Source organism: Cololabis saira, chromosome 22 (genome assembly GCF_033807715.1).
Source record: "Cololabis saira isolate AMF1-May2022 chromosome 22, fColSai1.1, whole genome shotgun sequence".
NCBI lineage: Eukaryota > Metazoa > Chordata > Actinopteri > Beloniformes > Belonidae > Cololabis > Cololabis saira.
The window spans coordinates 18800873-18826190 of record NC_084608.1 but is presented as its reverse complement, the minus strand read 5'-3'; the positions used below and the strand labels follow the sequence as shown (position 1 = coordinate 18826190).

The following is a 25318-nucleotide window of genomic DNA, read 5'->3' as shown; positions in this document are numbered from 1 at the left end:
ACACTCCTTAAATACATATAAACTCAGTATGTCTGTAGGTATCCTATCAACACTGTCACTTGAGCTCAATGACATGTTTGAGTCTTGTCAGAGGCTTAAAATAGATATTTATTTTGATATAAGTCATTTCCCCCAAGTGCTAATGATGCCATTCTGCTACAAACACATTTTAGCTTAAAACTTTCATGCCATTTTGCTTTCTAACAAAGTTTTACACTCCTTACTATCTAATGATATAATATGATTGTTAATTTCCTTTATGGATCTATGATCAGCTGCTTTTGTGACGTATTACATAAGAAAAACTGGACTTGTGAACCATCTTTGGTCCTTTTCCTTTCTGATCATTGATAAAAGTTAACCATTATCCCAATACACATCTTTACATACAATAATTGAGGCATTTTCTTTTTTACTACTGTAAGTACTGTAATTATAGAAATCACCTGCTAAAATACCAAAATGTAAACTTTGGACATCAACTCTGCAAAAAGCTGTTGTGAATTATTCTTATATTGCACTGTAAAGCGGTGAATCAGTTACGAATGGGCTTCTGTTAATCAGTGCCAAACTGACACTCACAGAGAAAAGATCTCTAGCAATTAAAGCTGATGACTGTAACGATTTTCTGATTATTTCTAGTGTACTATGTTTCATGCTCTTTGTTCATATTCCAGATTCAACATTGGTGCAGGAATGACCCAACTGCCCTCAGGATCAATACATTTAATCTCATTTCATCTTAATGGACGCTGTGCTCCAGCTCAAAGATCAAGTAATTACATCTGAGGTTTGACCTGAAATCAAACAGCAACGATTCTCCCGAATGCTCAGGAGCCACAAAACACAACAATGGGTTACGAACACCCGATCTGAAATACTCTGAACGGTCTACGTGGGAATTTATGATGAAGTCAGGCCAAGTTTGTGTTGCACAGAACTCGTCTGGGCACTTACTGAATATCCTGTTGCTTTCCACTCATAGATGATTTTACACAGTTTGTGGTAATAAGGAAGAAAAAAAAGGACTTTGCTCACGAACACTTCCCATTGTGTGAAGGTCTTGTGATGCAGCAGAACCATTTCTGGCTGTTGCAGGGAACAGACACAGACCGACTCCCGTAAGGTAACGATCCCACTAACAATGTCCTTTATCTCTAAACTTAGTGGTTACTTTACTCTTATTTGTTGTCATGAAACAACCTGACATTCTCTCACTAATTAACATATCAACGTTATTATTGATGTTATGGGCTGCCCATTTTGTGTCTTAATTGGAAAACATTTACGAGTGGTGATTAATAACGATGAAAAGTAACAGAATCGCAGCCAATGATCATCTAATATGTATGCATGATGATATAATAATTTGCAAAGCTGTGTGTTGCTGTCAAGTGACAATGGAGTGGAAGAGTGACCTGACGCTCACACAGACGATGAAGAACATTCCTTCATCGTGCGAGAAGTCAGAGTGGACGGATGCTGGACTGCAGGACAAAACTAAATCCGTGTCCCAGTTAGTGGCCAGGTGTGACAAACATTATCTTCCTCATTCTTTTTGCACCTGTGAAGTCCAACTTTTAAGTAAATGGTGTTATCATCTAACAGGTATCAAACCACAGTGAAAGTAAGCAGCACACTGACTGAAGTCACTTCCAGAAACAGTGCAGCAGAAAAGACAAAGCAAGCATCAAATAAGGTAACTCCATCTTTGAGGTGTTTACACACTGAGAGGGGAATATCATTTTCCTGTGTTCCTGTTATCATTTTCAGGTGACACCTTCTCCCCTGCAAAGTACAGAGGATAGTCTGGAGTATCTGATTAAGAGAAATGAAGAGCGGGAGCAGGAGCGGGTTCGAGCAACACCAAGTCTGACCCGCAGTAAATCGATGGGAAGCCTTCCTAACAGCAGCGGGTCCATAGAGGCCCTTAAGGCTTTATTCGAGTCAAAGGCAACGGCAGAGAACAAAGTAAAGAGCAGTGTCAGAGCTGCAAATGTCATGCCAGGATACACGGGAGACATGCCAAAGATGAATGGAAAGGTTGAGGCAATGCAGCCTGCTGCAGAGGTGCAGAAAAAAAACACTGAAAATTTTGCTAGAAGGGATGCAAAAGAAGATCACGTGACTCGAAAGGTAAATACAATCCTTTTTATCAGCTTGAAGCCCACATTTAAAGAAAGAAATGAATGAGTGTGGGTTCATAAATTGGCCAAGATTGAAATATTCTATTGGTTTTAAGTAAATATCAGACTTGCGTTCAACTTACATTTATTAGTCATGTTGTTTCAGTTTCCGTATATATATATTTAAAAGATGTTCTATCAGTTTTTTAATTTGTAGCAAGACTACATATGGTAGAATCCAACTTTTTTATGGAAAACATCTTTTTGTTGGCATTTGAGGTGGAAATACATTAAATAAAACTGCTGTTGCAGATATTACATGTAGCTACTTTAACTATCAACTTTTATCAAACATTTGGACACTTATTACATAAGTAACTTTGCCACTTTATATTGCATATCACAAGAAATTATGTTATAGTTTAAGTTGTTTTTTTCTAGGGTTATACAAAAGCAAAAAAATAAATAAAATAATATCCCACTGTGTTGTGCCATCCTGAAAGACAAATGGTCAACCTACTTAGTCACAGAGGTGGTTTGTGATGTCTCTCTTCAGGAGGTGAATCAGATCCAGCTGAAGAGGAGAAAAACAATAGGGGGTATTGATTTTGAAACAATTTCAGCATCTGAAGCTGGTGAGTTCCACATAACATTTTCTTCTTCGCAGATTAAGCACATTTATCAAAGCTTGCTCTATAATGACATGTCAGCTCCAGAACAGTACAGTTGGGAAATGAATGAAATGTAGAGCAGCTTTTGTAAGGTCAAAACAGCACCACTTTCTTTTTTCTTTACCTATACGTAGAACTTAGCTGTAAGGAATTTTGTAGTCTAATGATTGAAGTCGGACTGGCATCAAAAATAAACAACCGAGAGCTGAGATCATAATGAAAACATTCACAAATGGATGTCTAGTCAGTGAGGATTTGGACCAAAATACAGGAAACGGTTTCATGACAAATAGACTGAGAACAGCGAGAGGAAACAAAGCAATATTTCCACACCTGGAGGCTGAGGGCAAACAGGTGGCACCAAGAGGAACCTCCAGTTTTTCTATATGAAGCTAGTGGAGAAGTACAGCTCCTTCTATGAGGGGTGTGCTTTTTGGAGTGACAGCTCCAAATGCTGTTAACGGCTAGCTGTCATCACTTTAGCTACTTAGTGTGAAGTATTTTTGGTGAATTTGACATCTGAGCTGTGACTTAAAAAACAGAGACCGTAATAACGCAATAGCTTGTTCTGCTGTTAACAAATTTCTGCAACTACCTCAGAGTCAGCCTTGAACACACTGGGGGGCAAAGGCCACGCACCAACTCATGGCTGGCTGCCATTGGCTGGTGGTAAAGCTAAGCAATGTGATGCCACTACCTTCAGCTCCAGGCTAAGGCTCCTAGCAAGGGTTAACTAAAGGGCATCCAGCCCAATGGCCTATAGACCATTTCAGGACCTTTACAGGTTGTCTCACTGGAACACAAGCAGACAGGCAGCTGATAGCAGTGGGTGTAGTTTAGTCACCTTGGCTGCTATCCATTGCTCAGTCACCAAGTGATCATAGATCCTGACATAGCTCCACCAGACCAGACGCTGTTTCATTTTGGCAGCAGCATCTGAAAATAGGATGGATGGACAGGTTCAGTTGGGAAGAATGTAAGATAAAGTTAGATACCATTATAGAGTAGCAAGGGCCAAGGCAGCGTAAAATAGCTAACCTGTGGTTACTGATAGGGTTGCCACCCGTCCCGTAAAATACGGAATTGTCCTTTATTTGAGAAAAAAATGTTGCGTCCCGTATTGAACTAATACGGGACACGATTTGTACCGTATTTTCATTAACTTTTACACCATATTCTAGTTGAATTATTGAAATAAGTTAACTTTTACACCATATTCTAGTTGAATTATTGAAATAAATTAACTTTTACACCATATTCTAGTTGAATTATTGAAATAAATTAACTTTTACACCATATTCTAGTTGAATTATTGAAATAAGTTAACTTTTACACCATATTCTAGTTGAATTATTGAAATAAATTAACTTTTACACCATATTCTAGTTGAATTATTGAAATAAATTAACTTTTACACCATATTCTTCACCTGTAGGCTATATTACATCTGGGCTGATGTGGACATACTGTACGTAGCATAGGAGACAATTTCAGTTGCTAGTATGGTTGGCTGTCTGTACAGTCATGAAAATTCAATGCTATTAAAGCACTTTAAACTTTAAATCAAAGCATTTTGTTTTTTCATATAAAATAAACACATTTTTATTCAGTTTAGAAGTTTTAGGGCTTTTTTTTTGGCTCCTGCGCTGCTGAAATCAGGGCGTCCCTTATTTCTATTTCTGAAAGGTGGCAACCCTAGTTACTGAGCTAAGGTGGGCATCTTCCAGTTTCCTTATTCCACATTAAATTAACTGGATTTTGGTGGTAGTCAGCTCCGGCTAATATGGCACATTTCAGAACACTTTGAACTAACAGTTGAGAAATCCTGAGGGTGACGTCTCAGAGAGTTTGTCCAGTTATTCTTAGACAGTCTACTGAAGACATAAATGAGACACAGGTGGCAATAATCAAAGAGCGATAACAACAAGGGCAACCCAACAAAAAAAACCCCAACAAGAGTACAAATAGCATACAACAGTATTTAGATATAATAACACAAGAAAGCCAAGAGCCACAAAAATCATAAACTCAAGTTGAAATCCAGCTAATAAGGCTCATAATATATGACCCTGGTCAACATGATGACCAAACTGACTGTCATCATGCCCCCAAGCATGATAGACGCGAATTGGCTCTAAGGAATCAGTGATATAAATCTAAATCACACATAATTCAAGTTAAATGAAAATAATGAACAAAAAGAAACAAAAAAAACAGTATGACTCAGGTCAGAGCTCTGTATGTAATGATTGACAATGGAAGATATTTCAGAACGGTGAGTGTGCAAAGAGCTGTGATTGACTCAGCCTGGTGCAGGCTCATACTCCAGAGTGGGACAGAAATAGATGCCATGCCACAAGTCCTGAATAAGTGCAGGAGGGTGAAAGGGTCAGCTGCCTCTGGAGCACGGATCAGACAGACAGAAGAGGCAGACGAGAGAGGCAGAAGCTCTGCCACAGGACCCAAACACACAGGGAATTAGACCAATTTCACACAAAGTTGAAGAAACTGAGAGGACGGAAAGGAAGGAGTTGGGAATAATTAATCTTTTGTGAGTAGATAATTGTATTTTCAATGAGAGAAATTGCATCTATTCATGCGGTTTTAGCCATTCATGTTGAATTTTTGTTTGGTAACTTTTAGACCCTCCCATTTAATTAAGTGGTTAAGAACACACCGGGGGGCGTGATAGAGTTTTCTTTTGTTTGTCAAATGTCCAGCGTGATCACGGAAGGTTTTTGTAAAATGATTTTTTGACCACTTCTTTGGACTTGTAATATCAGATTAATTGTAGGATTGTTTTGGTTGTTATTTTGTTCATAATTTTGATAGAAATAAAGGACATATAATTTAAAAACAATTAAGTGGCAAAAGTGCGTTCGTCAAACAAACCACCTGTTACTACCAACAACCTTTATTGGAATACTTTTGGATTTTGGTTTTTGGAGCATACTGTAGAAGGCCGTGACAAACACACACTTTCATAGCTGTGTTAAACACTTTTAACTCTCTAAAATAGACAAAAATCGCATTAATCTATTACTGAATTCAGAAATATAAGTATAACTGACGTGTGTCTGATTTGAAGGACAGCTGCCACAGGTACACTGATTCACTACTGTCTTTGTATCTCTACAAACAATTTTAGATGCATGACTGTTTACCTTTGTACTTCTACACTTAGTCAGCTGCAGCCGAAGTGACTCCTTTAACTCAGTGTGTGTGTCAGGGGAGTCAGGTATCTTTCCTGCTCCACCACAAGTGTACATTTATAACCCAACCACATGACAGCTGTTATATATCAGCTTAGGAAGTGCTATTACTAGAAATCCAAATTGGTTCCTACAAACAGTTGCATCAAGGCATAAATAAACAGAAGTTATCTCTACGTTAGCATGAGTAGTTTTTTTGTTGTTGTTTTCAGTGTTTCCTTAAATCGAATAGAAGTTATCAACATGGATTTGCAACAGATCTCCAGGGCTCCTTTTAAGTTGTGCACTGTACAATTTGTGTCATTATACATCCAGACTAGTCTGTTTGATATCCCTGCAGATGAAAAGAGGAGGTCACTTGCAGACTTCAGAGAAAGCTCTTTCATCAACACCAAGGACAATCTCTCTGTCTCAGTCAAGGCAATTTCTGCTCTCTATCTGTCAAATCTGGGAACTCAGGAGTCGGCACAGAATCTTTCCAAACCGGTAATCAACTGCATTTTTGACATTACACACCACCACATTAAGTAATAAGCACAATCCTTTTCCAGATAAAAGCTTGGATGCCATATAAAATGTAAAGAAAGACCTGCAACGATTTGCAAATCATGTTAAGGTATAATAAGCAATTTCTGCAAGATTATTGAGTGGCCATTTGAAGAGAGACACTGGGTAAAAATTAAAGAATGACTTTTATCAATTACAGTTGTAAAGATGGTGAACATTTTATTCCATATCATCTTTTCTAAAAATCCATGGTTTCTCATAAAACATAATAATACATAGAAGCAATAAATAGTTACTGGTGAATCAATATTTTGTGACCAGACATTGTGTGTGTAATGTTGTTAAACTGACAACCTGAAAAAACATTTTTTTTCTCTTCCATCCAGGAACAACATCAGCCACGTGAATCTGTAAAAAAAGTGAAACAAACCAAGGTAAAGCTGCGTTTCACCAGATCTTTTGCATGAAGGTGTATGGTTGATGCAACTGTTCAAAGCACATTTGATTTGCATTTTCATGATAACATAATGATTTCCTTTAGAGCTTCTCAGTTGTCTTTGAAAGAACCAAACCGGTTTGCAGTATCATTCACCAAATACTTATATATTTGATTTATTTTGTGGCTCCATGTGTGGTTGCAGTGTTTTTGAGCTCTGCTGACCCATTTAGCTTTGGCATGTGGAAATTAACAGGCATGCGTTGGACGATATTATATGCCTCACACCTGTAAGTGTTTGCCCTCTTTGGAGAATGGTTTCTACTACATGGCTAACTCTTGACAAAATGGATGAAACACTAAGAGAACTACTTTGTTCCTCTAAGATGGCAGAAGACTGTCAACAAAGGAAAGATGACCTCGTCCCTCCTCATGCAGAGAGTCATCAATCAGAACTAAAGGAAATCTCTGGGGCACATTTTCAACAGCTAACACCATCCCAACTTTCCAAAGAAATGTTACACCAACAACGGCAAAAATGCGAGCTAAGAAGGCTCCTGAAGCACACCCACCCAGAGCTGAAGATGCTTGACGATGTTGTGGATGAGGAGTTTGCTGACGTTTTGAGCTCGGAAACAGTGACAGCTGGTGAAACCGGATATGAGGGAGAGGTTCTTTCAAGATGCTTGATATTTGAGAACCGTGGCCTCAGTAATAATATGTCTTCTTACACCCCAAAGATCCATACAGCAAAGGCAGCGTTGGAAAGACCTGATTTGAGTAAACCATCCTCTGTTTATGAGAAGCCAAAAGAGGGATCTTGCCCTGAGAGTGTTAAAGCAATCATTAAGGATGAAAAATCCATTGATTTACAGCCAGATCTAAAGCGAGAAAGTGAGGAAGAGATGAAAAGAATAGATGTTCAAGCAACAAAAATGATATTTGAGAATCAATCTGTTAGCACATATAAGCAAGATTCAGATAAGTTTCAAAGTAACATTAATATGTCTAAGAACAAGGTGAAGGTGCTCCAAAACCAAAATGAGTCATCTTGCACGGAGACTCTACACAACAGTAGCGAATGCAAGAGCGTCAACACAGTGTCATGTGTTAATGCTTTTGGTCTACGGACAGAACTTGACTCTGGTGAAAAGGTTCACAGGGACGAAACACTCTTTGAGCAGGAGTTTACAACCTTTTCTGATTCGGAGAGCCACTGTGAGACGATAAAAACATCTCCTTACCAAGACAACCCTTTTATCTCAACAAACATGGAAAAAGAGCACTCCTATGGGCATGAATCAAAAACTCAGAATCAGGACAGTGCGGTAGGTGAGGACTACTTTACTGCCAATGTGAAGAAAAGAACCCATCTGTTTGAATCAATGCCATTTGACAAGATTAGGCATCAAAACAAGGATGAAATTGAGACTCTGGTTGAAAACATTAAGGAAACTCTGAATTCACTGTATCGCGTAAAGGTCATACACTCAGCTGGGGTGATCATCGAAGTGAATGAGACAATGATTTCTAAAAAGGCTAAGTTCAAAATATCAGAGAGTGGACCCGAGCTGAATTATGATGAGGTGGCTGAAGGTGGTGCACAAAACTTCATACTCCAGCTGTTACCACGGGTTAATCTAAAAACCCCAATCACTTACTTAAAGGAGGACAGTGAAGGGTGCATGGGGGCCACATTGGTGGATGTGCCAGCAAACAAAGACGCCGAGTTTAAAACTGCCAAAGTGGTTCAGCTTGTTGAGGATATCCTCAATCAAGACAACTCGCTGAGAAAAGGATTGATCATTCAAGCAGACGTTAACAACTGTGCTGAAGTCATTGTTTACTCCCTCTATAAGTACTTTGATAAGGAAGATGTGAAGAGTTACAGCCTTCCACAAAGAGCAGATGGATCCGACATGGAAAGCAGTGAAAAGAGAACCATAAGCAGCCCCCAAGAAACCTCTCAAGACCAAACCAGGCCAGGATCAATAGGGCCTGATGAAAAGGGGAATGTAAAACTGTTTAAGAGTTGTATTGAAAAAGGGGACTTGGAGTATTTAAAGAGTCTTCGGTCTGAGTCAGCAGCTCAAGAAGATATACCTCCCTCAAGCCAAGCGGTGGCTGAACCAAGCAAAGAGCCGCTTCATGAACATTTGGCTGAAGAAAGCAGCACAGAGTGGGTCCCAGTGGATGTAAAGAAACTAAAAAGTATGTTCTCTAAAGATGAAAGCCATATCCAGTCCACCACCATGTGTAAAAGCCAAAACTCTGGTGAACGTAGTATTTCCCACCCACAAGTACAGAATACCTTAAGAGAGTGTGGAGCCCAAGCTCAAGATGAAGTATGTAACTTCAATGTTGTATCATCAGTTAAAACACAGGATGTCGGTAGGATCCACCAAGCTGAACCAATCAAAGTGACAGATAACACCAATGAGATTTCTGACCCCCACACTGCAAGCCATCATCTCCAAGAGGCTGCAATCAAGGAACAATCATTAGACACACAAAAAATCCCTACTCAAGAGTCCTTTGGAAATTCCACCGTCTCTTTCGCAGCAGATAATATGCAACATTCAACAACAGAAGCACTTCAAGAAAATGTGAACCAAAAGGTGGAAACATGCACAGAATTAACCTGGAATGAACTCCCACCAGCCTCAGATGATACAACAGAAAATAAATCAGTTTGGCAATACAAAAATACAGAGACATACCAAGAAGTTGACAATACTGCAAAAGTTGAAACTGCCGATACTTGCAGCGAAGAGGATCAGCAATCCAGAGAAAAGTTGGAGAAAGAGCACATGGAAACTTATACAGCCTCTCCACACAGTTCAGAAATATCACCTGCACAAGAAGAAGAAGAGGAAGTTGTTTTTCAGGGTAAAATCCAAGCAGCCTTGCAGTCTTTGGAGAGATCCAATGTTAATGTCTCTAAAGGAGATTTTAAAGCAGCCATGATATACAGAAACTCTTACAAACCTCAAAGAGAAATCCCCCAAAATGTGCAGACAGCATCCGTTCAAAAGTCGAACACTGAAGGGTTTTGCCCTGTGACTCAACCTGAATCAGCTGAAGTTGTGCCAAGTCAAAAAGCATCTGCAGAAACTTCTAAGCCTCCACAACCTGATTCAATGAGCAACCCAGCTGCGGGCGTTGTTTTAGGTAAAAGCAAAAGATGTGTTGGCCCTAAACCAGCTATTCCACCTAAACCAGAACATTTGAAAGCAAAACAACGAGATAGTCAGCCAACTACCACAAAGAATCTGAACACAACCCTAATTAATAAACAGAGAACCAAAGAAACTGTTCCTGAATTCCCTCAAGCATCGCCAGTGACATCAATATCATGTAAAGATGAATGTAAGCAGGACCAGTTTAAATCTAACGAGTCAGAGGATCACCAAAGGAATGAATTATTAGATAAAGCTGTAGACCTGTTGCAGGAAACTGAACTGAGGCATCAAGTTCAAGGTTTACCCATCAATGCAGAAAGTCATCAACCGGATGAGAGCATCATTAATAGACAACAGGAGATAAATGTTACAGAAAAGGACAATAACCACCAGAATGAACCAGGAATAGACAATAAGAATGAGATTGATGAAAACCGTGTAGATTTTCATGAAGCCTGTCAAAAATTTGGAGGAACTAAGGAATTATTAATAAAAACTGCTCCACCAAAGCCAAAGAGGGTAAGAATTGCCATTATGGATGACAAAAACCCAAAACACTTAGCTGGACATATTGTAGCAGAGTCACCTGTTTTAGGAAATACACCTCCAAAGCCAGTACGACATATAGTTGATCCATTATCCAACACCTGTGGGCTAACCACTGACAGCAAAGACAAGCACAAGAAAGAGATGATGGAAATAAGCAAAGTTGAGATGCGGGAAAAGAGAGGACGAATCGAATCAGAGGATGAACGCCGACAGCGACTGTCAGTTCACATGGATGAGATCATGAGAGGGAACATAACAACAGCCATGGAAATTTTTGACAACTTGCAGAAGCAGGAGCAACTGCAGAGCATTCTCAGTCGAGTTGAAGAAATTGAAAAGGACACAAGCAAGGTTGATGTGAGGTCTCTGAGGAAAGTGTTTGAAAATGTCCCTGACTGGGTTGTCAGCGCTGACAAAAAGAAGCAAAACAGGGTTAACACTGAAAACAGAGACAAAAGGGTGCCATTAGAAAGGCACAGGACTGAAAGCCAGCCCTCAATGGCACACGTTTACGGGGATCTTGAGCGGGCTAGTGAAGAAATAATGAATCTAAAAGAACAGACTTTAGCAAGACTTGTGGATATAGAAGAATCCATTAGGAAGGCACTTTACTCCGTCTCAACACTGAAGTCTGACTCAGATATTGCAGGATTATCATGTCTTTTCAAAGAGTCATTAGGGACTGTGCAAAGTTCCTCATCTTCTGGCAATATTAGCAACATTAGCATCGGCTCAAGCAGAATGAAATCCCACGATGCACAAGAGAGTTTCACCACACACAGAAACACATCTACAGGTGCTGCACAAACTGAAAGAATCGGAGAAGCTTCTGCAAAACAACCACCAAGTCCTCCATCTACACCATCGTTCATCTCCATACAGTCAGCAGCTAGAAAGAGGAATAATTCAGGAGTGGTGGCCCCAGCAGCCTCTATCTGCCCAGCATGTCAGCAGATCCCAAAGACGGAAGAGAGATTTCGGACAACCAAGACGCTGACATGTAACAGCCCTGCTCAGACCAGAAAAACGGATCCTGGAAAAGAAGGACAAAAACAACCCGCTTGCAGCCCACTAAACTCCAGTCGAGAGATAAGTGTGCTGGAAGTGCAAACTGACAGCAAAGGGAACAGTGTTGTAGCAACAAAATCAACTAATAACTTTGGTAACCAGTGTTACTCCTCCAAAGCTGTCATTGTTACTCAACCGGAAACTATAGTAACAGCAAATCAGGCCCTTATCAGTCCATCAATATATCAGGTTACCAATTATCCAGAGGTCTAGCTACCAGTCAATCAGACTTATACCATGGGAACTAAATAGTGTTTTTGGTGTATTTTGCATTGTTAATGTGAAAAAATTAATATATATGGTCTTATTTGTTTAAAATAATTAAGGATTTATGACAGAGCTTGTTTATTGTTTGTTTCACATTTCCTTATTTAATGTTTGGTCAAGTATCTTTTATCTATTGTTTAAATCTGTGTTTGAGTTGCAATTTTGGTTTTATTTTCCCCAGTGTTTCTGTATAAAGGCTTTTTTTGGAAAATACAATTGTGGTTTCAACTAAGCTCAGTCTAATTTTTTTTCAATTAGTTCCAACCAACCTGTAAGGAGATGTGCTCGGCCTGTCTGAAGCCAGTTTATCAGATGGAAAAAATCACAGCAGACAAGTACTTTTTTCACAAAACCTGTTTCTGCTGTAAAAAGTGCAAGAAGAAATTAAGGTGGGATGTTTAAACATATTAAAGAAATCATCTGAAATATCAATCTGTGATTCTTCGAGAACATTTCAAAGTTAAAACAACCTTAGGTCTATTATTAATGACAAGGAGTGTTAATGTCTTCTGCTAGGCTATTTTGTATAAATATGCATGCACTGATCCAGTTCTATGAAAGCAGCAAAGCAAGTTTATGTGTGTAGCACAATTCAACAACAATGTGATTTAAAGTGCTTTACAGAGACATTAAAACATCACACAGTAGAAATAAAAAAGCATGATTTACGTTTAAACAAAAAAGCAATAAAATAAAACAAAACAGAACAAAAACTAAATTTTGTACAAAAACAGCCGTGATCATAAACTTACTGGTTTCCTCAAAATATTTGCCGTTTTACTGAAAATGCATATTTCATTCTCATTTTAAACTGCTTATATTCACCTTGTTTTGGTCTTCAATTAATGTTTACACTCTTTACTATCTAATGTTAGACCTATAGTTGTTTTGACTCCAGAATGATCCAATTAATATTTGATTTTGAAAATTAGTTAATGTACTGATTTTAACTTTTATTGTTTACATATTTATTTTTACTTTTGAGATTTTCAAAATGTCAGATGGCCAACAGAAATTATTATTTGTAATAAACATTGAATCAGTAGCTTTCAATAAAAATAATGCAGCAACCAAACAATCAGGGATATTTAATATAAAACATTTTAAATTATTACTTTTCTATTCTTTAATCTGCCAATTAAACACATTTATTCTTTTTATATTTTGTCTTTAATTCAAAGAGAATATTGGCATCAATGTATCCACTTCGTGTTAAATGATGATGTCATTTGTAACTTTAATTAAAGCTGTTTCAGTGCTAAGATGCATCCTAAATCCAGATTGAAACTACTTCTAGACATTTTGTTCTCCATATGACCAACAAGTTGTCTTATGACAACATTTTCTAACGATTTTTGGACATAGAGGGAAGGTTAGAAATGGGTCTGTATTTGGCTAAATCATTGGGATCAAGTCTGGACTTTTTTAGGAGTGGCTTCACAACAACTATCCCCCAATCATAGACATATCAAGTGAAGTGCTGTGAAATGTAAAATCACGTGATCGTCACTTTAAATACTGTTATGCAACCACACACATATAACCTTTGATTTGCAGCCAGCACAGGGGTTAGCTGTTATCACTTTTCCCACTTCTGAGCTTGTGAATAAAGACCTAATCATTCATATTTTAAAGTTTATAGGTTTTTTTTCACTGTTAATTGTACAAACGGACCGCATGTTGGTCTCAGAGGGGTCAGAACAAACCATAGCTAAGTACAGGCAACTGGCGCTAACCGAGCTTTGGCTAAACACATTGGTGATTTCTGATTTCTCATTGAAATGACTTTTGAAATGGGAAGTCCTGTTAAAAATGTTTGCCAGCAGCTCTGCAGCTCTCCAGTACTGATTGGCTGATGCCAACTTAGACTTGTTCATTGTTTGATTTCTAAATTTGATTAAATTTACCAGAAGTGATTCTTTCCACAGATGGCTGGAATATGAAATATCAAATGAACAGACCTGATTCCTATTACTGCTCTGTTTTAATATCAACTTTGCTTTTCATAATGTTACTATAAGAACCTTTCCATCATTAATGCTCTTTGTACAGTAGAATGGAGGGAAAACTTGAACTGATACTGACAAGCTTGTGCTCCTTTGTAGCATGTACAATTACACGCCTTTAAATGGCGAATTCTACTGCATATTTCACTACCAACAACTGTTCAAAGAAAAGGGGAATTACGATGAGGGCTTTGGACACGTTCAGCACAAGCACCGATGGCTTTTGAAGAATAACACGGATATGACCAATGATGAATCTGAGGCGTAAATAAACGTGAGTACCAACAGGTAAGTCAATTTATAACTCCTATTTATATTTTCTGTAATTTTTATTATTTTCATTGAAATTGCATTTAACTTTTAAAACTGTGTTCTGTTTGTATCCTCAGATAATGAGATGGTGACTGTGGCAGCAAAGAAAATCCTTATAAAGCTGTGTTTGAGGGACCAAGCCACAATCAACACCAACCCTTTACAATGTGTTTTTGTAATGGCTGAGAGTGAATGTCAGTCAGCTTAATAAAAAAAAAAAAGTCTTTATAATTTCAGAAGAAGGTACTTTATCTAAATGGTGACATGTGTAATAATCTTTTCTTCATTTCACTCTTATTACAATACAGTTTACTTTTGTTGGTTTACAATTACAGGAACATATTAATGTCCCAATTTTACTTTAATTTGGATGCATTTTAAATGGATAAATAGTGATTGTCAATTTAATTTGAAACAAACAGAAAGGAATCGGAAATCAACATAATTAGTCAGGTTATGTGTGGTACAAAAATTTGATTATGTGTTTGTAAGAAAAATGAAGATCACATTTGTACAAAGCACAAAAATTTACCAAATAAATCCAAACTCTCAAGTTTCCATGTCTTTCAGTCCTGAGACCTTTTCAACAAATGCTTCATTTCATTCAGACTGGGTTTACCCTTTTGATTTCAGGTCTTTTGTGGTTTTGTTGTCATTATTTTTTAGCAAGCCTCAGCTGTTGTTTCACAACCTTAATGGTCCTACTGGTCCTTAAGTCCAGTTAGTCCTCTGAAAAACTATTGCTGACGAATGAGTAGGGGGCTGGGCTTTTTTCACAAATATGGGAGCAGAACTTAACTGACCTTTACTCTTATGCAACAGCCTTTGCAAACATGTGACATAATGTAGCGTCCCCTTTCATGACAGTCTCTGGGCAATTTCCTTATGAAAACTTTAAAGAGGAAAAGGTTGTATGTGCGCTCTCAGAATGAAGGATGAACATTTAGAAACTCTCAAATGTGAGTATTGCAAGCAACACAAAAAGTAACATAAAAAAGTAATCATAGACAAACATTATTAAGATGTGCTCTTGTCAAAGGTACAATTGAGAAACAAACCTAAATATACTTTACTGTTATATTCATTGATCTGTCACAAGATTAAAACCACTGAAAGCTAAAGTGAGTAAACACATCTCATGTTCTGGGGGGAAAACTTGTATCCTGAAAGCATTTTTTTACAAACCATCTTTACATAATTATCTAACTCTTCACATGGCAACAACAGTCCTCTACATGATCCCCAAGAAAACAGCAGTGGGCCATGCAACTGCCTAGGATTGACTCAAAGTACTCCCAAAAAAGAGTGAGATATTCACCTTCACAGCCTCCAACCAGTAGGATGTGATGGCATCTGTGGGCAGCAAACACATTCCACTGAAATCCCACCCTGCAATCCACAGGACCAAAAGGATCGATTGCTAATTTCCAAGAGCTATCCCCCCAGATCAGACCCAGTTCTCTTGTAATATCTCCCATGATTACCTATTGACAGATTGAGAATAAGTTGCAAGACCGTGAATGGTAGCTAACTTGTGGGAAATTTTGGTTTAATTAGTCTTTCACTCCTAGGTACGGATAACGGATTTGTCATTCGTCAAGACCGCCACTGGTCTCTAACTGGTTTCCTGTGGCTTCACCCTACCAAGGCATACTTCACCTTTTGTGTCTTTTGGTGTTTCCCTTTTGCAAAAGGGAAACATATTCAATAAGGTTGATGGTCAATAATAAAAATATGATTCTTTTTTTGAATGATTTGTGACCAATTTAAATCGTTTCAGTGAGTCCAAATCCAGTTTGTAAAGTTTTGTAAAAAAATCTAGTGTTTTGTAAACATATGAAGGACGCCACCTGTTCTTCCAATCAGAAAACAGCTGGTTAGTGTCCCTTGCAGTTACACATTCAAAAGTGCTGATAAGGTCTTGTAAAGCTTTTTTATAATACAGTATTAAGTTCAAGTCTTGACCCATAGTTTCAAAAATATGATCTTGTAAAATTGTTTTCATCCAATTATACTGGTAAATATTTGTAGCGTAATAAATATTTGATATAGGCTATTCATAAAAAGATCAATACCAAGAGACCCTGATGGGTCCTGTCTTACATGATACTTCAGTTGTCTGTTAGCAGTTTGCCTGGTTATAAAAGGACAGTGGTTGTCAGCTTAATCATTAACTTAGATGATGACAGTCAACTCGACTGTTATTGGTCAAATTTAGCTTAAAAACAATATTGTCTCTGCCTGATGTTACACTCTGGGTGCATTCAGCCACAAACATGAGCAACTTTGGGAAGATCTTGAAGGAGATTGGGGAGTTTGGCTTGTTTCAGAAACGATTGGTGGCTGCATTATGCATTCCCAGCATATTTGTGGCTTTTGACGTGATCGGCCAGGTGTTTACAGGCGTAAACTTCCCACACCACTGTAACACTGACTGGATCTTGGAGCATGGACCTAACCTGACAGATGAGAGAAAAAGAAATCTCACCATACCTGTGACTGAGGGAAAGTTTGAAGACTGTAAAATGTTCACACCTGTGGATTTAGATCTCGAAATCATTGAGAGGTATGGGCTCAATGCCACAAGCAAATGTATAAATGGATCGGACTTTGATGCACCCAAGGCTGCATCCAGCATCGTGACAGAGGTAAGGGATACAGTATCTTTTAAAAGTCTCTGAGCAGAAACATTTCAGTCTTGTAAAAAAGACGGCTTAATCATACTCTGGTCATCAATACATTTAACAAGAAATACAGATGTCAGCATTGCAGATTTTCTTAAGCACACGACAAGGATATTGGCAGCAGAACTTATTACCTCAGCCACAACATCTCTGTCAATGAAAAACTGACTTTGACCAAGAGCTGACTTTGCACCATTGGTCAGCTGAATGTCACGTGATCGAGTAATATTTGCTCATGTCCTTTTACATGTGGCTTGATTGTGAAATGGAAAGATTGTGTAAATCAGCTACTTTAAAACTTAAAAGAGGGCAGAAGCATTTATTTTCATTTTCTCCTTTTATACAATACTCACAATAAATAACAGCAAACCATCTCTCGTGTTTTGCTACCACCTTTGTCTGTAAATTATCATGGTTTAAAGTTAATACTTTCAAACTTTAAAGGAGCAGTGTGCAAGATTTTATGATAATGCAGAAAAACTACACACTTAAACCGCACACTTAAGCATTTTGAAGACCTAATTTAATATCTGGTACTGGCTTCTGATGCTGTGTAAAAAGTTTTAAGACATATTGTGTATTGCAATATCTCAGTATGTCCTACAATTATATTTGTTGATCATTAACTGGCCAATACAAAAAAACTTATTTTAAGGAGCCATCCAAAAAACCAAGAAGGGATTCAATTTTGAAGAAATAGGGATTAGGATAAGGCTTCAAGCGCTTTCTAAAGTATTCATGCCAAAATGGGTACCACACACAAACATGACACGATAATGGACAAAAAAGAAATTAAAAAATGATGTATATATAAAATACATACATATACATGTAGATGTCAATTGTTTTTGTATTTTTTGCAAGCCTGATTCTATCTGTTTCTTTTTTTTTTTTTTTTTTTTTATTCAATAACCCATTTCACGGTGGAAAAGAGCTCATAGTCATCCACTAATGTTTTCATTATGAGATGGTAAAAATCATCATTGATTGTGACTCACACTCTATCAGATACTATTTATCAGCTTCAGCTCTAATCAGCGCTCATGTAACACCTCGCTCTATGTGCTAATCTGTACTCTACTTGTAATTAATTATGTTCAGAATTCCATACCTTGGACTTTTCCACACATTTCACTGTAAATATTCACTTTTCAGCTTTTCAAACCAGTAATTTTCTAGTCAAGATGTTAACAAACATGTGAAGAGCTTTAGCAATATTTGCATAATGTTTTTTTTAAAGATAGTAGAAAACAATCAGCAACTTCATATGGACAACAATAGCTTAGCTCCATCTTCCTAAGCTGCAACAGTAAAGTAATGTATTACAGTAATAATAAAAGTAAGAGTAACACTTGCATGGCTTTCATTGGTATTTTTACTGTTGTTTCAGTACACTTTTTAAGTACCTAAATACTTTTTCTACCATGGAGTAGTATTTATCAGCTCTTTTATGTATGCTCTTTTTGTCAATTTCAGTCTCCGTAAAACAACTAAACTTTTGTTTTTCCTCTCTTGATTTCAGTTCAGCCTGGTGTGTGACAGCAGCAGTTTTATTGAAGCATCACAGTCCATCTACATGGCTGGCCTTCTGCTTGGAGCATTTGTACTGGGGCAGATGGCTGACAGGTGCAAACTGCCACCTTAATGCAGCACTAGAAAATTATTTAATTGTAAATTAATTTATTGTTGAAAAGTAGATTTAGTGTAGCTCAAGGCAAACCACAAATCCTCTTTTATCAATCTGTGAATTAAATATTATTACACTGGGATGTAAAGTATACATTCTCTGTTCAATCATGGTCATCTAAGAGCTTCTTGTTATTATAGTTTAAAAATGGGATCTTAAAGATCCAAATTAAATATGAGGTTCTGCAAATAATACTTCTGCCTTTCTCTCCATAGGTTTGGACGACGCTTTGTGGTCATTCTTTCACATCTTATCCTGCTATTGTTTGGTGTGGGTGCTGCATTCTCACCCAACATTTACGCTTACATCGTTCTCAAATTTTTCTGTGGCATTTCAATATCTGGCATCATTGGAAATGCGTTTGTCATAGGTGGGTGCAATATTAACAGCTACATTTTAATGTCACTGTGTGCCATCATTATCTCTTCTAGAAACACCATAAAGGGTATCTTATGAATGAATACATCAGTTTACACTCATATTAGAGAAACACAGTACAAAATAAATAGGAAACGTGATGTTATATCCTTGAGCTGCCAACTCCTTGGGGCAGAAGGGTTTGTGTGCCTATATGTTTCCAGGCGCTATGCTGGAGAAATAAGGTCCCCAGTAAGGTATCCCAAGGAGCAATTCCAGGTCTTGCAAAATAGCAAACATGGAGCAACATGTCCCTTGCCTGGATTCTGGTCATCAGAGAGTCAGGCCTAGGGTAGGGGCCTGTTGGCAAGTGCCTAGTGCAGGGGTGTCCAAAGTCGGTCCTCGAGAGCCAGTGTCTTGCAAGTTTTAGATGTTTCCCTGCTTCAGCACACCGTGATAAAAGTAGCTTTGTCACCAACAGAGTTGTCCAGACCTTGATGACAAGCTGGTGACGACCATTAATTTGATTCAGGTGTGTTGAAGCAAGGAGACATCTAAAACATGCAGGACACCGGCCCTCGAGGATTGACTTTGGACACCCCTGGCCTAGTGGGTGGGCTTTTATGTATGGGGCCCTAATGGGCTCAGTCCGGGCCCTCCTGTGAGCTCACCAGGTGCTTTGCATTATGGGTAGCAACTGAAGGAATGGGCCTTGCCGTGCTGAGCTTTGGCTCCAGAAACTGTCTTTTTTGAACAAGGACTGTGCCTTTTCTTTGGGGGGAGGAGCTTAACCATTTGTCTGTGGTTGAGAGGTACAGGCTAGATAAAGTCAGCCTAGCGTAACCAATCTCCTCAAGAGGGGATGGACTTTGTTCTATTCTGGAGTTGCCTGTGGTAAGAGGCCTCAGGCTGGAGTGGGCTTAATTATAGCTCCCTGGCTCAGAGCCAGTATGTTGGAGTTATCCCCAATGGACCAGAGGGTAGCTTCCCTGTGCCTTGGGATCAGGTAGTGGGTTCTAACTTCCCTTTGTGCTTATGCACCAAATAGCAGTTTGGAATACCCAGCTTTTGTCTCAGTCCACGGCAGGTGTGCTGAAAGCACTCCTAAAGATGACTCAATTGTTTTACTGGGAGACTTCAACGCTCACGTGGGTAATGACGGTATTGACTAAAGGAGTGTGGTTTGGAGAAGCAGCCTCTCTAACCTGATCTCAGAACCTGATCAGCATTCGGTTTTACTGTTCCAATCTCAAGAACGCATTTGAGCAAGAAATAACAACGACCCAGATATGGTCTTCTTCAACCCATTTTATAGAGCAGGTGTCACCAACCCTGGTCCTCGAGAGCACCTATCCAGCATGTTTTAGATGCTGAAGGAGTACTACAGTATAGGGCTGAGACCATGGTTCTCGGTCAGAAAAAGTTGGGGTGCCCTTTCTGGGTTGAGAATGAGTTGATGCTTCAAGTTGAGAAGTTTAAGTTTTTTGGGGTCTTGTTCACCAGTGAGGGAAGATTAGAGCGGGAGATTGACAAGCAGAGTGGTGCAGCATCTGCAGTAATGGATAATTTGTAAGGGTCTTTACTGGTGAAGAGAGAGCTAAGCGAAAAGGCAAGGCTTTCTGTTTACTAATTGATTTATGTTCCTACCCTCACATAAGGTCAATAACTTTTGGAAGTAATCAAAAGAATAACATCCTGGCTACAAATAGCTGAAATTAGTTTTCTCCACAGGCTGGACTCTCACTTAGAAATAATGTGAGAAGTTGAGTCCTCCAAGAGAGGCCCAGTGTAGGGTCACTATTCCTCCAAAAGGAGAGAAGCCTGTTGAGGTGGTTTGGGCATCTGGTGAGAATGCTCCCTGGACACCTCCCAAGGTAACACAGTGGAGAAATTGTATCTCCTGGCTGGCCTGGGATTGCCTCAGTCTTAATGAGGAAGAGCCGTAGGAGGTAGCCAGGGTGAGGAAGCACTGGGCCTTTCTGGTTAGGCTGTTGCCTCTGCAATCAAATTATGGATGAGCAGATTTTAATGGGTGGATGGATAATATGGATTTTGTTTCTGTCCATTTGATTTGAAGGTGGAGAATGGAGTGATTCCTCAAGGTTTGCACTCTGCACCATTATTAGCCATTCTTTTTTTCCTCTTGGACTTATGATATTGTCTGGCATTGCCTACTTTATCCGCAATTGGAGGATTCTGCAGCTGGTGCTCTTCAGCCCTCTTGTCCTTGTCCTGGGCCTCTTCTACTGGTAAGTAGCTACTCTGGCCACATTATACCAAAAACAATAGCAATAGAAAAAAATATACATGTGTATAGCAGTTTGTGAATCTGCCAATTAGGATTCTTCCAGAGTCAGCTCGCTGGCTTATTACTCAGGGCAGGAAGGAGGAAGCCATCAAGGAAATTCGAAGAGCAGCTAAGGTGAACAAGAGAGATGTACCAGAAGAGCTACTGGAGAAGGTGAGCTGCATCAAACACATCTCTGCTTCATCGAAGAGCCAACAAATTAAAGCCCTGTTGCATACTAATCACTCCTACTTCATGTAGCTAGAGGCTGAGGGTACAACCAAGAGGGGAACCATGCTGGACATCTTCAGATTGTCATATCTGCGAAAGCGTGCTGTCATAATGAGCTGTGTTTGGTGAGTTTTCATTTCAACTATAAATTGCTGTCACATCATTAATTAAGTTAGCGTGGCTAACCACCCAAATTCTTTTCTTCTTTAACACGTTTAACAAGAATTAGTCTGGTTCCTCTGGATTCAACTTTGATTTCTAGCTTCCAGCAACAAAGGACACAGAATAAATTTCTGCCTCTGGATTCCATTGAATAAGCAGACAACCGATCAGAGAATCGAAGTATGCAGCAGTCTTGGTTGTGTTTGCATAGAGGCTTATGGGTGCTTCTGTATGAGTCTTTTTCATAAACATTACTTGTTCAGTTTCATTGTGACTTGTTCAGTATGTTTTCTATGAGTGAAAATGGATTTGAAAAGGAAAAATAACTTTCAATAAGTGAATGAGTATGGCTGGTCAGGCTATATGCATGTGGTTTTACTAAATCATATCTCACCATAAACAGGTTTGCAACTAGTCTGATGTACTATGGACTGAGCCTTAACGTCGGACACTTTGGCATGGATATTTACCTCACACAGTTCATCTTTGGCATCGTAGAATTCCCTGCACGTCTGGGCATATTACCTTTTCTCCAATGCTTTGGTAGAAGAATTTGTCAAGGAGTAGTGCTTTTGTGTGGAGGATTAGCCTGCCTTTCCATCCTTGCAATACCAAAAGGTAATTTACTGAATGTCATCTAACTTGAAATCTTTTGATGTGATTAAGACAAGTAGTACAATATAAAAATATCAACTCAGTAACACATTTATACAATATGTTAATGAAGAATTGTAATCACTTAAACTTTTTTTTTTCTCTAACTGAATCTTCTCAAAAATTAGTTGACCATAAATGTTATTCTGCACTTGCATGTTGCACTGACGACTGTATTTTCTTGTCTGTCAGATCTTCCTGTCGTGGTAACAATCATAGCTGTGCTAGGCAAATTTGCTGCCACTGCCAGTTTTGCAACAGTTTATGTTTATACTGCAGAATTATACCCAACCATTGTCAGGTAAGAAACCAAAGTCCCATGATTGATGTCATTATATTACATGTTAAGATGAACTAGGATAAAATACTATGTTTCATTTTACTGATAGGCAGAATGGTGTGGGTCTGAACGCCATGTGTGCTCGTGTTGCGGGAATCCTCGCTCCACTGATCCGGCTCCTGGATGTCTACCATAACGCCATTCCCATGCTGATATACGGTACCATCCCAATTGTTGCCGGAGGTCTCTGTGTACTGCTGCCTGAAACTCGTAACACTGAACTTCAGGACCATGCTGAAACAACGTGAGTTCCCAAATTATTTCACTGCAGAGATGTTTTTCAATTACATGAAAGTTGAACAGAATGATTAAAATAATTACTTTCTTTATCAATTCAGAACATCTTCTGAGGCTGTTGAGAAGGGGATCATTACTGAAAAGACTAAATTGGAAAAGAGCACCAAAATGTGATTGTTGTTCTGTTTATTTATTATTGTGTGTTTTGCAGCTTCCACACTCATCACAGTTGTTTATGCAGTTAAATACAAAGTCAGGTTTTGTCGTTCCTATGAAAAAAAAGCATTTGACGGTTGGAATTATTAAAAAAAATATTTTGTGTTATTACAATTAATAATTTTGTGCAGGCTATATATATATATATATATATATATATATATATATATATATATATATATATATAAAATACATAATATAGAGCTATACATTATTACAGAGTTTGTACTGTAACATTTATACAGAATATTTTTAAAACGTCCCTCACTTTAACTGTTAGATATCAATTATATGCTGTATATTTTTTTTTTCACCTATGGATAAACTGTACTGTTCCTGTGTGTATTAAAGTTGCCAAGAGTAAAATAAATCTAAGTTATAAAACATGAATCTGAGTGTGTGTGTGTGTGTGTGTGTGTGTGTGTGTGTGTGTGTGTGTGTGTGTGTGTGTGTGTGTGTGTGTGTGTGTGTGTGTGTGTGTGTGTGTGTGTGTGTGTGTGTGTGTGTGTGTGTGTGTGTGTGTGTGTGTGTGTGTGTGTGTGTGTGTGCGCATGATCTTGTTACTGGAGAATCTAGGAGATGCCATCCTTATGTGCAGTTCTCATATTTTGGCTGAAATTAGTTTGTCTTTTATTTTACATATTGAGTGAAAACAAGTAAATAGTAACCAGTAAATGAACAGCATTTATGTAAGACATTTTTTGTTTTCTTGGCCCCTGACACACTTTTAAACCACATCAGCCACTTTCATCCTTCCATATACAGATTCATACAGCTCTTTTCAAGTCTATAGTTTCACATATATATATTTATATATATATATACATATATACATATAGTCTTTATTTTCTTTAATCCATGCAGTGCTTTTTCCCTATTTTGAACATACTCATTCAGATTGGTCAATTTTATTGGCATTCTTAGCCTTAGGTAGGCAAATGTCAAGGGAAGTGACAAATACTCAACCCAGTTTCATGGCAAATCATGAAGCAGTGACAAATCTACAATAAATAAATAACATTACAGGAACTGAGCAGCAGCTACTAAATTGTCCCTTGCAATACTTTTGGCCAAGCATAATAGTGCTTGTAACTGTCATTGAATAATGTGAAAATGTTTCTTTCTCGATGTCTCTGTAACTGCCTTCTAGAAGTATTGTGTTTTCACCTACTACCCCCATCTTGATACCCTTGCCCCTCACAGGGCAACCTTCTGGCAGCTTCGACTCCTCGCAAAAGTAAAGCCATTTCTGTACTGCGGTGAAGCCAGCCATGCTTTCATGTGTTCCCAGCTTGATTATTATAATGCTTTGTAGTCTGGTATCAACCAAACTTAACTGTCATTGTTTGCTTTGGCTTTTATTGTAGTATTATCAGTAATTGGTGTAATTATTTTGTCACCTTTATTTCCTTTTGCCAATCCTAGTTTCCTATTCTAGCTTGATCTGTATAATCATTAATGACGATATTTCTACACTGTATTTTCTCACACTATTTATATAAAAAACTTTTTCAAGTTGACACACAATTCAACATGAGCACCTCCGGAGAGATATTCAAGAGGTCGGGGCGTTTGGTTTGTTTCAGAAACACTTGTCATTGTGTTGTGCATCCCCTGCAGTTTTTAGCAGGTTTCAGTGTGTTTGATTTGGTGTTTACAAGCCTAAGATACCCACATCACTGTAACACTGAATGGATCTTGGAGCATGGACCAAACCTGATGGATGAGAGCCACAGAAATCTCACCACCCCGGTGGACAAGGATGAGAGGTCTGAAAAATGTCAAATGTTTACACCTGAACACCTGGATTTGGAAACCATTGAGAAGTATGGTTGAAACAGTACAACAAAATGCACAGATGGCTGGCCAAGTGTTTCCAGCATTGTGACAGAGGTAAACAACTAATCTTTCATTGGTTTATTTTCTCTTCAGGTTTGTAGTTTCAGACCCCTGCTTACCAGGGTGTTCTGTCTTGTGTATTTCTCTTAAATCCTGCTGTCATTTCTAACTTTTTAAGTCCTTTCTTTTGTTACAATTGTTCCTGTCTCAATTTTGACTTGGTTTGTGAAAAGAGTGCATTCCTTGAGGCATCACAGTCCATCTTCATGGCAGGTGGTGTGGTTGGAG

The 25318-nt window shown here is 38.5% G+C and overlaps 3 protein-coding genes across 5 annotated transcripts; all 3 read left to right on the top strand.

Annotated features, from left to right (window-relative positions):
- The first annotated feature begins 970 nt into the window (after nucleotides 1-970).
- On the top strand, nucleotides 971-14892 carry LOC133423691 (LIM domain and actin-binding protein 1). Of its 3 annotated transcripts, none has more exons than XM_061713977.1 (10): nucleotides 971-1126; nucleotides 1396-1528; nucleotides 1609-1699; nucleotides 1774-2136; nucleotides 2683-2761; nucleotides 6350-6495; nucleotides 6903-6950; nucleotides 12277-12407; nucleotides 14124-14298; nucleotides 14414-14892. In XM_061713977.1, exons 2-9 carry the CDS (start codon nucleotides 1401-1403, stop codon nucleotides 14290-14292), a joined length of 1155 nt encoding a protein of 384 aa, XP_061569961.1. In that variant the 5' UTR covers nucleotides 971-1126; nucleotides 1396-1400; the 3' UTR covers nucleotides 14293-14298; nucleotides 14414-14892. The 3 variants fall into 3 exon arrangements, with proteins under 3 accessions (XP_061569961.1, XP_061569959.1, XP_061569960.1); XM_061713975.1 differs by having other exon boundaries at nucleotides 977-1126; nucleotides 14124-14312; XM_061713976.1 differs by having other exon boundaries at nucleotides 1061-1126; nucleotides 1378-1528; nucleotides 14124-14312.
- On the top strand, nucleotides 6972-12270 carry LOC133423689 (xin actin-binding repeat-containing protein 1-like). Its single transcript, XM_061713974.1, has 2 exons — nucleotides 6972-7242; nucleotides 7339-12270. Exon 2 carries the CDS (start codon nucleotides 7339-7341, stop codon nucleotides 11962-11964), a length of 4626 nt encoding a protein of 1541 aa, XP_061569958.1. The 5' UTR covers nucleotides 6972-7242; the 3' UTR covers nucleotides 11965-12270.
- Nucleotides 14893-16587: 1695 nt separating the features above from the next.
- Nucleotides 16588-23540, top strand: slc22a13b (solute carrier family 22 member 13b). The gene is made up of 10 exons (XM_061713806.1): nucleotides 16588-16984; nucleotides 18543-18646; nucleotides 18923-19077; nucleotides 21142-21313; nucleotides 21405-21525; nucleotides 21613-21707; nucleotides 22148-22362; nucleotides 22591-22699; nucleotides 22788-22982; nucleotides 23077-23540. The coding sequence occupies exons 1-10, from the start codon at nucleotides 16613-16615 to the stop codon at nucleotides 23147-23149; spliced, it is 1611 nt and encodes a 536-aa protein (XP_061569790.1). The 5' UTR covers nucleotides 16588-16612; the 3' UTR covers nucleotides 23150-23540.
- Nucleotides 23541-25318: the final 1778 nt, after the last annotated feature.

Coding starts and splice junctions, on each gene's coding strand:
- LOC133423691 (XM_061713977.1), top strand. CDS start 1,401: ATGGAGTGGAAGAGTGACCTGACGCTCACACAGACGATGAAGAACATT. Junction 1,700..1,773: donor CAAAGCAAGCATCAAATAAG/GTAACTCCATCT, acceptor TATCATTTTCAG/GTGACACCTTCTCCCCTGCA. Junction 6,951..12,276: donor AAAAAGTGAAACAAACCAAG/GTAAAGCTGCGT, acceptor TTTTTCAATTAG/TTCCAACCAACCTGTAAGGA.
- LOC133423689 (XM_061713974.1), top strand. CDS start 7,339: ATGGCAGAAGACTGTCAACAAAGGAAAGATGACCTCGTCCCTCCTCAT.
- slc22a13b (XM_061713806.1), top strand. CDS start 16,613: ATGAGCAACTTTGGGAAGATCTTGAAGGAGATTGGGGAGTTTGGCTTG. Junction 21,314..21,404: donor GTCCTGGGCCTCTTCTACTG/GTAAGTAGCTAC, acceptor TCTGCCAATTAG/GATTCTTCCAGAGTCAGCTC. Junction 22,363..22,590: donor CATCCTTGCAATACCAAAAG/GTAATTTACTGA, acceptor CTTGTCTGTCAG/ATCTTCCTGTCGTGGTAACA.